Here is a 16,501-nt window from a genome sequence, read left to right on the forward strand (position 1 = left end):
TATGATGGAATAATACAATTTAGCCAAGTATTTAGTTTCAGTTGTCAATGTCTTACCATTTTTCAATGTCAAGCGGAAATTAACCTCTAATTAACAGTAAAGCTTTAAGCAAGTTTGTGAAGTTGGCTAACATGTTCATCAATCATTAATTATAGAGGTATGGTGTACAGGTGTTTAATGATATAAAAAGTGCTCAAGTTTTGTTTTGAATAATTATAACCTGACCGTGCCCCACAAAATAGGAGTTCATTCCTGAATTTGATTTGAATTTTTTTACATTAAACTAGGACTAAGTACATGATTTAGTTAAGGATCTGGTGATGACAGCAGATGCACAATTGAATCGCTTAATGAGTACTTTAAACTTTAAATTAGTAAAATTATTTGAAAGGGGTACTAGATTGATCAGTTCTTGTATATGACACAAATACATGATATGCTTGTACATGCTTGATATGCTTATAGTTATTGTACATGATCAAATTAACAGGTGACTTAAGCTGAGATGCATCCATAATGTGCTTTTAGTTCTGATGGATGTACACATGTTCTTTTATTCTCACACATGCACGTTGTGCATGTATTATATTATTTAATTTATGGTTAATAGTTATTGTTTAAATTACAACAGTAAAAAAACCTTTAATAATGAATTCTGTCGTAACATACCATTTAGTATAAATAATGTGTTAGTATTTAAACAAAATGAAAGTGTAAATTATAATTGTTAAAAGATTATTCTTAAGAAAAAAAAAGTAAAAACTGTCGAGACATAAATTTTTCTCATTATGGAAAATTACTTTATCATCACATAAATAAACTATACTAATATATACCTCATTACTGCTGCTATACTTAATCAGTTAATACAAAGTTTTATTCATTTATAAAAAAAAATTTATAAGTTGATAAAACAAAAAAATAATAAATATGTGGCGAATACAGGTAACTTTTATTATTGAATGTTTTTCAAATTAATTTATTTAGGCGATAATTACTAATCAACTAAGATATTCTTGTTTCCATTTTGTTTTATAAACAGAATTTTTTTCATTTATAGTCCTTCAAAATATTTTTTCAATTTATTGTTCTGATCATTGAAGTTAAATACATTGCATTATCTTGGAATAGTGTAGATATTAGTACAGTAAAAGGATGTAATAAGAATAGAAAAGAATTTTTTTCTGGCTAATAATATTTTCTATAAACCAGATACTTTATGAAGTTACCAAATGATGAATTAATGTGAGCACAAGATTTTCAGTTTCTGCATAATTAACTAGTGTTTATTTATATAGTCAGATATTTTACTTCAGATTAATTTTTTTGGAAAAAAACACTGACAATGTTATCTATGCACAGTGAGTTATAAAAAACATAATTTAAAATATTTTTGAGTCAAAAATATTATTTCCTCAACTTAAAAGTCGAGGAAAATAACTGCATTTTATTAAACTATAAAAAAATTTGTATCTGTATGAAAATATATGATTTTTTGCCGCAATAATTCTATTAAAATTAATTTCAGAATATATACATAATCAGATATTTTTATAACTGGTGGCAGCACAAGCATTAAGACACTTGTACTTGTAATGTTAGCATCTATTAAAATCTAAATATATTATTTTCTGTTAAGTATCATAGTAAACGTTTGTTAAATTAAACAAAAAAAAAAAACAAATTTTTAATATTATTTATTGGTATTAAATATATAGTGATTCCACTTAAAGAAAAGAGATTTTAAAACAGTAAAGAGATCAAAATAAAGGTGACAAAAGGATTTATAGTGCTCACTAAAAATGACTTTCAAAAATCTACCAACAATAGAAACATCACAAGGATAAATGTGTTACATCCAAAGTCAGAACTAAATAGGTTATAAAATTTGGTTTTATGAGCCAAGAGTGGATACTTTATGATCATACCATTTACATAATTATGCTATAGCAATCCCCAATAATAAGAAAGTGTCATATTTTTATTTAAACATTTCTTGTGTATGTTATTTCCAAATAACTTAATACAGCACTTTAAAGAAGAACTTAGTTAAAAACTAAAATTATTCCATATGTTCGAGTGTAATGCTTTACATAGTAAAACATATATGGGTAGAATTGATCTCTTTTATAGAAATTACTTAAGCAATTGTATTAACATGACTCATTAAAAACACATTTAATCAATCTTAATTTTTTGCAGTTTATGGCATTTTGTGAGAAGGCTGACAAAAAAATTATGAATTGATTAAAAATATACTATTCCTTGAAATTTATGGTCTTAACCATTTGCTTTAAATAAAAATCATTCAGATAAAATCAAGAAACCGTTCTAATGTGGGGGTACAAAAAATAAAAGAAAAGAAGCACTAATCTTCCTTATTCCACTTCTTAAAAAAAAAAAAAAAAAGACAAAGAAATATGTTTTTCTTTAACCTATAAAAAATTATATATAGTGTTGCTTTTTGTTCTTTTGTAATAGGCCTTAATGATGTATTTCATATTAACAACAATGCTTGTTGGATCTAATAAAATCTGTGAGAAATATAGAAATGGAATTTATTATAAAAATGAAAATAGAAATAAAGGTTATACAGATAAACAAACAATTCAATCACATAGTAACATGTACTGTGAGCATTTTGACAAGAAACCGCAACGTAAGATTTATCATTGGGGAACATGCTCAAAAGTAACAGACAAGTATTTAAAATTAGTTGGTGAAACTGAAGAAGATATAAAAAAGGTAATTATAACCCATGTTTTTCAATAAAACAACTTTAAAATACATCTATAACCATTTGACTTGTCATAATTTAAATGTTTCATACTTAAAGGGATTCATAAATACAAGTTCCTTGCAAATAGTTTTGAAAGCACAGCAAAAGGTAGATGGAAATTATTTGGATGTTAATATGTGTGTGTTTGGTGTTGACCTCTAAATCACCTCATATCTCCAGCACAACTTGACTGATTTTGACCAAACTTGGTCACATTACTTCTACATGTAGGGCATTGATGCCATTAAATTTTCAGCTTACAAGATCAATGGGGTGAGGCTGTAGAGCAAAGTCACCCTCAGTATCTCAAGATTTCGCCTAATTAATGTCATATTTTTCTTAGGCACATTTGTTAAAAATTAAAAAATAACAATAACTGCAAAAAAACTTTTTTCAAAATCGCACCCTCACACTAAAAAATGCACTAAACTTTGATGCTTTGTTGTGAAAAAACCACAACGAAAAATATCGTTGTGGTTTTTAACTAAATTGAGAGCCCCAAATCCCACCATGCGGCCAGACCTAACCAAAAGTCATGCATTTTTTAACATTTATTTTCTTTCTCTTTATTATTGTAATCAAGACTACTATAAAAAAAGATTTTATATAAAATTGAACTTGACTCCTACTTTAGGGTTTATGCAAAAAGTAACAAACATGATTGTGTGAGATATCAGTTTGTACATTTATTGATTTTAATATTTAAAGTTGTTGAAATAGAAGTTTTTTTTTTAAATTTGCGCTTTTAACCTCAGCCAATAATTAGCTAATAAGATTTTTTCAGTATGTCTTTAATATGTTAATTATATTTTATTTATAAATAGCCTTGTGAAGGGAACCTCCTACAACTGTGTTGTGAACTTTTTTTGTAATATTTATTATTATAATAAACAATACATTACAACAATGTTTGTTAATAAAAAGTATATTTGTTTAAAAAAAAAAAAACGTTCTTGACAGAATTAATTAGTGTGGCAAGTACTTCTAAAGCAAATGTTCTCAACCTTTTTTTTATCTACCATTCATGAGAATTTAAAATCAGTAGCACAGCAGTGAACTACTGAATATATAATATGACATTAAGGTAGCAATGGTTGTATATCTCGGAATGGTAAAGTAATAAAAATTACATTAATTTTTTAAAGTAGCTGTTTATTTTATAAAATAATTCATATTCTACAATTATTTTATTTATTAAAAAAATAGTTTTTTCAAAAACTGTTATTTATTTTACAAAGAAATGTTACGTTATATATTTACTAATGTTACTGATAAGGATATTTTTCAAGCAAAAAATTCAGTGACAAGGATAGTTCTGCCTGGCTGAAACAAGTGAAGAGATATTTGGTTCAGTTGAACTTAATTTTAAGCGCAAATTTGGGTCATGGTTCAGTTTATTACAAAATTTATTTTTTATTGCCATTATAGCTGAATATCCAGTTTCAAAAAAATGTGTGGTAGAAATTTGAATTAAAAATAACAATGCTTTTCTGGATAGCGATGGATATTCGCTTTTAACCTTTACCTAAAATTAACATAACTCCAATTTAGTAAATTTTGTTTTCAAACCAGCATTGCAAGATAGTTCTTTTAAGATTATATTTTTTTTGTCAGAGTTTCAGGAATGATATCCAGTATGAAAGAGTTTCGATCTGCAGGAATTCCGAATAGTCTTCTTTAAAATTTCTTCATAAGATAAGGTTTAGCGAACATCAGGCAATCATGTTTTATATTAGTGATGAAATTATCTTTTGTTTCAATTTTTAAAATTGGAAAAGACTGCAGGTTTTATTTTAAAACACTATTATTCTTTATTTGCAATTTTTTTAATAATGCCTTTATTTTGTTATCTATTGAAAATCAAGTTGTTTCTTCTTGCAAACTTCACTAAAAAAAAATTTAATTTAACTCATTTTTTTTTTTTTTTTGTCTTCAGTCATTTGACTGGTTTGATGCAGCTCTCCAAGATTCCCTATCTAGTGCTAGTCGTTTCATTTCAGTATACCCTCTACATCCTACATCCCCAACAATTTGTTTTACATACTCCAAACGTGGCCTGCCTACACAATTTTTCCCTTCTACCTGTCCTTCCAATATTAAAGCGACTATTCCAGGATGCCTTAGTATGTGGCCTATAAGTCTGTCTCTTCTTTTAACTATATTTTTCCAAATGCTTCTTTCTTCATCTATTTGCCGCAATACCTCTTCATTTGTCACTTTATCCACCCATCTGATTTTTAACATTCTCCTATAGCACCACATTTCAAAAGCTTCTAATCTTTTCTTCTCAGATACTCCGATTGTCCAAGTTTCACTTCCATATAAAGCGACGCTCCAAACATACACTTTCAAAAATCTTTTCCTGACATTTAAATTAATTTTTGATGTAAACAAATTATATTTCTTACTGAAGGCTCGTTTAGCTTGTGCTATTCGGCATTTTATATCGCTCCTGCTTCGTCCATCTTTAGTAATTTTACTTCCCAAATAACAAAATTCTTCTACCTCCATAATCTTTTCTCCTCCTATTTTCACATTCAGTGGTCCATCTTTGTTATTTCTACTACATTTCATTACTTTTGTTTTGTTCTTGTTTATTTTCATGCGATAGTTCTTGCGTAGGACTTCATCTATGCCGTTCATTGTTTCTTCTAAATCCTTTTTACTCTCGGCTAGAATTACTATATCATCAGCAAATCGTAGCATCTTTATCTTTTCACCTTGTACTGTTACTCCGAATCTAAATTGTTCTTTAACATCATTAACTGCTAGTTCCATGTAAAGATTAAAAAGTAACGGAGATAGGGAACATCCTTGTCGGACTCCCTTTCTTATTAGGGCTTCTTTCTTATGTTCTTCAATTGTTATTGTTGCTGTTTGGTTCCTGTACATGTTGGCAATTGTTCTTCTATCTCTGTATTTGAACCCTAATTTTTTTAAAATGCTGAACATTTTATTCCAATCTACGTTATCGAAAGCCTTTTCTAGGTCTATAAACGCCAAGTATGTTGGTTTGTTTTTCTTTAATCTTCCTTCTACTATTAATCTGAGGCCTAAAATTGCTTCCCTTGTCCCTATACTTTTCCTGAAACCAAATTGGTCTTCTCCTAACACTTCTTCCACTCTCCTCTCAATTCTTCTGTATAAAATTCTAGTTAAGATTTTTGATGCATGACTAGTTAAACTAATTGTTCTGTATTCTTCACATTTATCTGCCCCTGCTTTCTTTGGTATCATAACTATAACACTTTTTTTGAAGTCTGACGGAAATTCCCCTTTTTCATAAATATTACACACCAGTTTGTATAATCTATCAATCGCTTCCTCACCTGCACTGCGCAGTAATTCTACAGGTATTTCGTCTATTCCAGGAGCCTTTCTGCCATTTAAATCTTTTAATGCTCTCTTAAATTCAGATCTCAGTATTGTTTCTCCCATTTCATCCTCCTCAACTTCCTCTTCTTCCTCTATAACACCATTTTCTAATTCATTTCCTCCGTATAACTCTTCAATATATTCCACCCATCTATCGACTTTACCTTTCGTAAGTTTAACTCATTTAGGGAATTGAAAATTTACCTGATAAGTAAGCTAATCTTGTAATTTGCAGCTTGTCTGTAATATCAATAACAACTGTACCTCTGAATTTAACTCAAATATTCTACTTAGCATTTTTCTCAAAAAACAAATATGTACAAATTCACAAAAAAAAAAAATGAAGTACTTGCACAGATTAGGAAAATTAATTTCATTAATACTCATCAGAAGCTGTTACATGATGGCAGAATAAAATGTAATGTATGGCAGTACACTGCTTTGGGCTTTCCCTCCTTTGAGCCAGTTATAAACATTCAACAGATAATATTCATTTACAAGATAACAGATTGTAGACTTGTAACTGTAAAAAGCGATTTTTTAAATTGTTACAGAATACCACAAATTTTATTTTTTGAACAGTGTTGCCATTTTTCTCATATAGATTTTATAAACACCAATGATTACATGTACTTTACAGTTGTCTTAAAATTTTTTTATCGATTATTTGAATTTTTTCTAGGATTTTTATTATACTATTGTATGCATAATTTTAAGTATTGTGTACGATTTCTTTTTTTTATTATTCTAGTTTGCAGAAGCATGTTTGCAGAGAGGATTTAAATGGCATGTATGCATTAACATTATGTTTTTTTTGGAAGAAAGATGCTGGGATATGCATAATGCTACCTTTCTTATTGAATTAGTACAAGATTTTAACTTGTTAATGTATATAGTAAGATACACAAAAATGCCTGTGTATTATACAGCAATATTAAGGATGAAAAATTTTCAGCCTCTTAATTGTATATACGACATTCTTCATGATTGGTTTATTCGAGATATAATTTTTGTTCGGTTTTATTACAGCTGGTTTAAAAATAAAACAAATGCAACAGGATGTGACTGTATTAAAGTTAAAGATTTATATTTTCGGTATGAAGTGTTTTTCTTTCAATATTTCTGTTTATTATTATTATTATTTATTTTTTTAAGGCATCAGTTTCTGAGGCCATTAATCTTATATACACATATATATATGTATATATTTTTATATATATATATTTATATTTATTTATGTATACCAGATTACAGAGTGTAACAGCACAGTGACTTCATGTCAACATGTGTATATGTATTAACGAAAATGTTTTGTTAAACACTTCTACTAGTTCTAGTTAAAAAAACACACTGAAAAGGCTATAAAAGTAAGATAGAAGCAAACATGCAAGAGCATATGAACAAGCTCTCACCTACTCCAATGTGCATGCACATATACACAGACAAAAACACGTACATGCATATATCACATCATATATTTTTATAAATTTTTAACTTATTAAAAAACATTACTGCATGAAGTAAAAAGGGTCTCATGCAGTTTTGTTTATGAAAGAAATAAAACCTAAAACAAAATAATACTTAAAAACTATTCTTAAATGTCACTGCATAATGTGTAAACAGCCTTATGAGTGATTGGTTAGCTGGCATTTCTCCCACCACCACCCCATTCGGTCGCCCTAGAGCATAGACCAAATGTTCCGTGCCAAAAAACGGCTACTGTGCCTCTAAAAAACGGTATAGCGACGTCGATCCTATCTGCTCCTAATGAGCTACCTAACTTGCGTGAGCGAATTAAGCAGGGTGCCGTACAGCACCCGCTTAAGTGTCCCAGTCGCTCACTTGTCAACAATAAAACTAAATCGGGGAGGCGCACCCCTTGTTACAATTAAAACTATTGAAGTTCTTATATCTAAAAGGCAGCAATTTAGGCTGCCACGCCTCGGTCCCTGTATGCCAGCTAGTACCTGTCCACCATTTAACAGCACTTGGAGCTAGTTTGGCTGGTGGCCAGCCATTACCTCAAGGAAGGATTCCTACAACAGAACTTAGGAGTCATTATTACATTACACGACCCTTAATATTAACGATGATGGTTGAACATAGCAACCTCATCGAAGAACTGCTACACGGTCCGACAATGCAGCTCTCGCCACATTGACTCGCCGTTTGTGAGCGGCCAAGTTTCCCCCCCCCCGACCTCTAAGTTCCAGGGTGGCTCGATCTCTGGCCCCCCCAAGAGTAGGGCAGTCGAACATCATATGCACGTTCGACTGGACGTCCCTGCAGACACGCAACTCATCAGCCACCAGGCGAAACCGAAACAGATATTGGTTCAGGTTTACATGGTTGGTGAGCACCCGGGCACCTGACGCCCTTAAAAACGAACTCGAGGCATACCATCCCTCCAGATCCTGTATAAAACTATACAAGGATCTTCTCTTAGTCGTGGTGTACCATTCAAGCTGCCATATCTCCATCGCGAGGCTCCATAGCCTCTTCCGCAGACGGGAGATGGGCAACTGTACAAAATTTTGTTCCGGTGCATTGTGTTCACCGTTCTGCTCCGGTTCTGGCCCGGCTCGAAACCGCATCCCAAATGCCTCGGCCTCCCGACCTCTTCGCAATTTCCACTTGACTGCTCGAACTTTCACCACCAAATCGATTGGGAGAGCCTCTCCCAATACATTAGTAGCCTCGTAGGAGGTTGTTTTAAATACAACAGTGCATACTATCATGGCTCAGCGCTGGGCACTCCTTAAATTTTGAAGCAGTGCTCTATTTCTTTCCAACCTATGCACCTAAACTAGCGCCGCGTATGCGATCATACTTTCGAAAACGCCTCGATACACCAAGTACATTTTGCGGCCTGACAGCCCGTAATCCTTCCGAGCAATCCTCCTAAGCTTGTGCATCACAGAGACAGCGTCCGCCGCAACTTGCTTAATATGGTTACTAAGCCTATTACAGCCTTATGAGTGATGTACAATACATAACAAATAGATACCACAACTTATCTAAACGGTAGTTACCGGAGGCTAAACAGGAAAAAAGTGATACCACAACCAGCAACCTAAGAATAAAAAAAAGTTTAACTAGTAGTTGTCTACAAGTATTTAAATGGCCTTTTGTGATTTTGTTGACACAGAATAAATATTATAATAATGTAAGGATGTAAAAAGCCCTTAAAAGCAATTAAAATTGCAGCACAAGATAATGAATTATAAAACCACTAATGTTATTCAGCAATCAACTTTCCTGTAAAAAACTTTTTTGTAACAATTCTTTTCTTTTCATAGGTAATTTGAGAATTTGTTTTTTATCTACAACTTCTATTTCAAATCTATATAGGTTTACAGCTCTATTATGCGTTCCTCACTGAGAATAATATCCCGATTTGTAACAAAGGTCTTTCTGTTGTTAATAAGAGATACATTTGCATGTTCTGTATGATCTGCGTGTAAGCATGTCATGGTTGTTTTCGACAACAGAGAGAAGCATCATTTATTCGTCTGATCTGAATTTTATTAACTATGCTTAATCAGATTGTCAAGGACCTCCATTCTCTGTGGACTAAAATTTCAGTACACCTCATTTTATAATTATTGTTATTGTACATTCTTAAAACATAAAATAGTGTCCATGATTTATCTTCTTGCTGCTTTTCTAGCAGCGTAATTTTTATTGGATTTTGACATATTCTAGCTTCTATATTATTACATAAATCTGGCCGTTTTCATTTAAGACTACTAATGTATTTTGTAAGTTAGAAATTAATTTATCAAATGTAAAGTCATGCAAGCTATTAATAGCACTTAGCGAGTCAGAACACATCAAGATTCTTTTAATTTGGTAAAAATGAATGAACTGAGGTGTATGATGTATTGTGTATAATTTCACCGTAAACACACTAGCAACCTTTGCTACGATCCAATACAAAAATCTATTGCCAGCAACAAAGGAATACCTAACTAGTCTTCTGTCTTGGATCCATAATAATTTTTATAATCATCAATAAGGCACTTAAACGTTTGTTTTATGATGAAAGTAGAAGTGTTATGTTACAAGTTTACTAACATATTGAATTTTTTTTTTGAATGCATCAATTGCAGAGGCCATTAGCCTTATATATATATGTAATTTCACACAGAGTAAGTTATATATCTGAATGTGTGTTTATAAACTCATTTACAATTATGTGTGCACATACATACACACACTCACACACATGCACACTGCACTCAGAATTTTAAATAAGTCACATTTCATACTTTTTTAAAAGTGATTTAATGTTTATGTGTAAATAAAAATGAAATATAATTAAACGTTAATGTTGAATAAAACAAAATGCAATGTATAAGCTACTAATAAAAATTAATACTTTAAAACTAAATAAAATATTGTTACATTACATGCAAATTGTCTTACGGAGGGCAGAACTACTCAAATAAATATTGTAAATATGTAAGGGTGTAGATAAGGTAAAGATAAGAGATGTAAAGATAAGATATGTAAGGTAAAGATAACGTATAAAGATAAGGTAGAAAATGTAGAAGAAGAATGGGAAAATGTTAAAAAGGAAATTCTTAAATCAGCAGAAGCAAACTTAGGCGGAATAAAGAGAACTGGTAGAAAACCTTGGGTTTCAGACGATATATTGCAGCTGATGGATGAACATAGAAAATATAAGAATGCTAATGATGAAGAAAGTAAAAGGAACTATCGGCAATTAAGAAATGCTATAATGGCGAAAGAAGAGTGGATTAAAGAAAAGTGTTCAGAAGTGGAAAGAGAAATGAACATTGGTAAAATAGACGGAGCATACAGGAAAGTTAAGGAAAATTTTGGGGTACATAAATTAAAATCTAATAATGTGTTAAACAAAGATGGTACACCTATATATAATACGAAAGGTAAAGTCGATAGATGGGTGGAATATATTGAAGAGTTATACGGAGGAAATGAATTAGAAAATGGTTTTATAGAGGAAGAAGAGGAAGTTGAGGAGGATGAAATGGGAGAAACAATACTGAGATCTGAATTTAAGAGAGCATTAAAAGATTTAAATGGCAGAAAGGCTCCTGGAATAGACGGAATACCTGTAGAATTACTGCGCAGTGCAGGGGAGGAGGCGATTGATAGATTATACAAACTGGTGTGTAATATTTATGAAAAAGGGGAATTTCCGTCAGACTTCAAAAAAAGTGTTATAGTAATGATACCAAAGAAATCAGGGGCAGATAAATGTGAAGAATACAGAACAATTAGTTTAACTAGTCATGCATCAAAAATCTTAACTAGAATTCTATACAGAAGAATTGAGAGGAGAGTGGAGGAAGTGTTAGGAGAAGACCAATTTGGTTTCAGGAAAAGTATAGGGACAAGGGAAGCAATTTTAGGCCTCAGATTAATAGTAGAAGGAAGATTAAAGAAAAACAAACCAACATACTTGGCGTTTATAGACCTAGAAAAGGCATTCGATAACGTAGACTGGAATAAAATGTTCAGCATTTTAAAAAAATTAGGGTTCAAATACAGAGATAGAAGAACAATTGCTAACATGTACAGGAACCAAACAGCAACAGTAGCAATTGAAGAACATAAGAAAGAAGCCATAATAAGAAAGGGAGTCCGACAAGGATGTTCTCTATCTCCGTTACTTTTTAATCTTTACATGGAACTAGCAGTTAATGATGTTAAAGAACAATTTAGATTCGGAGTAACAGTACAAGGTGAAAAGATAAAGATGCTACGATTTGCTGATGATATAGTAATTCTAGCCGAGAATAAAAAGGATTTAGAAGAAACAATGAACGGCATAGATGAAGTCCTACGCAAGAACTATCGCATGAAAATAAACAAGAACAAAACAAAAGTAATGAAATGTAGTAGAAATAACAAAGATGGACCACTGAATGTGAAAATAGGAGGAGAAAAGATTATGGAGGTAGAAGAATTTTGTTATTTGGGAAGTAGAATTACTAAAGATGGACGAAGCAGGAGCGATATAAAATGCCGAATAGCACAAGCTAAACGAGCCTTCAGTAAGAAATATAAGTTGTTTACATCAAAAATTAATTTAAATGTCAGGAAAAGATTTTTGAAAGTGTATGTTTGGAGTGTCGCTTTATATGGAAGTGAAACTTGGACAATCGGAGTATCTGAGAAGAAAAGGTTAGAAGCTTTTGAAATGTGGTGCTATAGGAGAATGTTAAAAATCAGATGGGTGGATAAAGTGACAAATGAGGAGGTATTGCGGCAAATAGATGAAGAAAGAAGCATTTGGAAAAATATAGTTAAAAGAAGAGACAGACTTATAGGCCACATACTAAGGCATCCTGGAATAGTCGCTTTAATTTTGGAAGGACAGGTAGAAGGGAAAAATTGTGTAGGCAGGCCACGTTTGGAATATGTAAAACAAATTGTTAGGGATGTAGGATGTAGAGGGTATACTGAAATGAAACGACTAGCACTAAATAGGGAATCTTGGAGAGCTGCATCAAACCAGTCAAATGACTGAAGACAAAAACAACAGTAAGGGTGTAAAATTAAAGGACATGGAAATAAAATTAAAACAGCGGAAAATAGTAATAAAAACAACTAAACCCTGCTCATTAATCTGTTCCCATAAGAAAAAATTGCAGTGTCTAAACAATGATATTTCCTTTTCCAAAATGATGTGCAATTATGCCTTTCAAGTTTAGCCTCTGTCTTCATAGATTGAACACTCCTCCATTATGTGTTTTGCAGTGAGAGGAGTACTATAATTAAAATAAAAAAATCTTCTGGCTCCTGTTAATAGATACTTCTATTTTTTCGTTGTTTTAATGAGGTGGGGGAATACCATTTATATAAGCCTCTGAGGGGGCAGTGTTTGGCTCGCAATAAGTTCCACAAGATGTTATTAAGGTGTGTATGTATACCTACCACCTACCAACTAAACCTAGCCACCATACCAACTCCGCCTTCAGGGCCGGACCTGCTATCAAGCTGTACTCGGCCTCCAGGGGTGCCTTCAAGCTCAGGAGGTCCAGAGTCCCTGTGCTTCATCATCGCTAACCATCTGCACAAGAACAAAAAAATGATGACATCACAGGGAGCTGTCCATCACCAATTGCTCTCTGATCTCTATCTACACCTCAGCAGAGGGGTTTTTCCTTCAATTTTCAGTTATCCATCAATCTCGTTATCGATCTTCTACACATCCTGGCTGCTGTTCTGATAACTTGGACCTGTCCCATCATGACTGGTTAAATATTCCTTCTTCTACCCTCCTTGTCTTTGGTTTACAGTAACTCTGTGACAAACTTATCTATTGCCTTCCGGTTGTTGAAAGACGCTAACATATGCAGCACTAAAGTCTCAGGTGTCAGCCAATTGACCTGCCAGCCTAAGTTCTCTGCGTATTCCACTGCTGACTTTGAAACAGTGTGTGTTCAGCTGTATCCTGTAAACCGCAGTACTTGCACTCGCAAAATTGTTGCTACCGAGTTTATTACAACTGGGTAGAAGGGGAACAGATCTCTCTGGTGGTGATCCTATGGGCAGTAAGAAGAGTGCTGGACAGTTCCAGGGTGCCACTTTTGTCTTGCCGGGTGAAGGAGTAAGAACCTCTATTAAGAAAATGTTAATTTATCTACATAGGAGACAAGAGGAACCGGTCAAGTCGGGCATGACACAACTGAACTTGGCGTTGGGGAAGCAACAAATGGTGCAGACTGGAGAAAAAGAGATCAACCCAACCGGTCACTGAAAGTAGGATGCTGGTGTCAGGGCGGCGGGCAGGTCCTATGATGACCTGCTCCGCACATGAAGGCCACAGTGTCTCATGAGGAGGCAAGCAAGGACTTCTGTTTAAAAAGGAGAAGCCAAGAGGAATTGCATATTCAAGTTAAAAGTACTCCGAATGCTGAGGAATTGACAGTAGTGTTAAAAGAAAAGATGGCCAACTTGCAAGTCAACCTTAAATTGCAAGGCAGAAGGAGGACAGTTGTCCACATCAAAGACGTGGACCTTAAGAAGACTGAGCAAGAGATTAAAGACGCTATTGGGCAGACACTGGGGGACGACGAGGAATTTAAAATTACCTCAATGAGGCTGACGTATGGTGAAATCAGGAATGTCACAATTACAACCTCGTTCCGGGCGGGTCGAAAACTAATTGAGGATCGGATTTGGATCAAGTAGGTCCATTGCAGGGCCCTATATGTGAAGATGATCATTGTTACAGATGCTGGGACTCAGGACATATAAAGTAATAAGTAATACTACACATATAGTAATACTACTGTTACTATAGGACTATAAGTAATACTACTTGTTCTATTCTTTTCTAAATTATTCTAAGTAATTTGGAAGTAATGCAATATCAAACTTTATAGTAAATTAGTTCTAGAACCTATTTATTTCAAGTATCCGATTTAAAAGGTTTCCAATAAATTAAAACAAAATATAAATATTATAAAAGTATAAATATTTAGTAAATTTCTTTTATGTGTGTGACTTTTTATTTATTTTTTGTTGGTGTTGTTTAGTAAGAACTCAGATGAAGATGAAGTTAAGCTTTTGGAAAGTGAATGCCTAAAGTAAAGTAAAGCAATCATTAGACTGTTTAAATGAAAATTATTATTACCAGTAAGGAATGAAATGTGTTACTTAAAGAAAAATAAATAATATTGCTACTAATTAAGCTTAAATTTAATTTTCACCTATTCTGGTCTATTAAGAATATATAAATATATATATACAAAATCTAATTAATTATAAAAAAGTTATAAATTATAAATAAAGTAAATTATAAAAATAGAACACTTATGTACTCGGGCGCTATCAAAGTTTTCACTTAAATAGCTGTTTAAATTTACAAATTACATATCTATTGCATTAGCTTATCATGCTTTTTAAATTAAAATTAAAAGCTCCTTTATATACCTTGGTGCAAAAGTGAGATGTTATAATAAATTAAATTATATTTTTTGATACAATGGTTGGTTAATATTTGTATAAATATATATATTTAGTATATGAATGAAATAAAATATTTTTATACTATTTTAATAGAAATCAATGTCAATAAGAAAGCTGCATAATGAAAATATTACATAATTGTTTAACAAATCCACTGCCTTTTTAATGAAAATTTTGAATTAACACTAATAGACAAATGATAAACTTTTTTTGCTGTATCTTTCCTAATGAGTTTAAAACCTAATAACTCTGAAATAAAAGCTAAAATAATCCGCATTTCATTTAATTCTCTAACCACTATTATGTTAATTCCCATATGAATGGGAGGAGTGAACTAGTTTTCCATTGTTTTTTTCACTAAGCTATACTGTTAATATACTGTTTACACTAATATACTGTTTGACATCAAGCCAAGTGAGCTGATATTTAATCTTACTAGTGACATTAACATTCTATTCATCTAAGGAACTGACTGTTATTAATATCTTCACTATCAGAAAAAACAGTATTAATTAGTATAGTCTATCATTAGCTGTTTTTTTGTTTTTTTTTTTATATTTATCACAATGTTTGTGATAGATCAAAAATATTTAAAAAGTTTTATTTATTATTGAAAAGTAAATTGCCATTTCGAATCTTAAACAATTATCAGTGCTGCAGTAACAGCAAATATTAAAAAAATTTGCAAATGCATTAATAAAAAAAAATTTTTAAAGTGATAAAATTTAACATCTTTTCTAGCTAATAAAAATTAAGTTAGCGCCAAAAAACAAAATATATATTTTTTATAGGTGAGAATAAGTTTTAAGAAATATTTTTTTAAATATTCATATATAGTTTTTAAGCATAATAAATTCATTTAAGTAAAGCTTTCTGTTAATTTAATCCCTTTTAATAAAGGCTAAAATAAGAAAAAGAAAATCTAAAAAAAACATTTTTCTGCATTTTAGGTTTGGGGGTCTACAATTTAAAAAAATTGTAGACATTTCTTAATATGTCTATGGATATGAAATATATACTTTCAAATAATGTTTGAAAAATATTTAAACCCAAGGGAGACAGAAATAAACACATTTATTTCAATTTTAATAGGGGGTTGTTGATCTTTAGAAAAAGATTTGTTCTGAATTATTTGTATATGCACTGTAGGCAAAAAATTTGCTTAAATGGATTTTTCTCTAAACTGCTTCTGAACAAAATCAAAGCCCACTTTCTCAACAGATTTTTTCATGTATTAAACTTTACAATATTTTATTGTATTTATATTTCATAAGACTAACATTACTTTAATCACCATTACTTTTTTAATCTTTAAAATAAATTGAGTAATCTGTATACTGTTGCTCTTATCAGGGTTTTCCACGGTTTCCCATGATCTTC

At 31.6% G+C, this 16,501-nt stretch overlaps 1 protein-coding gene across 1 annotated transcript; it reads left to right on the forward strand.

Moving 5' to 3' along the window:
• Positions 1-801: 801 nt before the first annotated feature.
• On the forward strand, positions 802-14,839 carry LOC142333853 (uncharacterized). Its single transcript, XM_075381414.1, has 4 exons — positions 802-945; positions 2,482-2,745; positions 6,906-7,249; positions 14,689-14,839. The coding sequence occupies exons 1-4, from the start codon at positions 931-933 to the stop codon at positions 14,741-14,743; spliced, it is 678 nt and encodes a 225-aa protein (XP_075237529.1). The 5' UTR covers positions 802-930; the 3' UTR covers positions 14,744-14,839.
• The last annotated feature ends 1,662 nt before the right edge of the window (positions 14,840-16,501 follow it).

The sequence above is a fragment of the Lycorma delicatula genome, chromosome 13, assembly GCF_047948215.1.
Source record: "Lycorma delicatula isolate Av1 chromosome 13, ASM4794821v1, whole genome shotgun sequence".
Taxonomy (NCBI): Eukaryota; Metazoa; Arthropoda; class Insecta; order Hemiptera; family Fulgoridae; genus Lycorma; species Lycorma delicatula.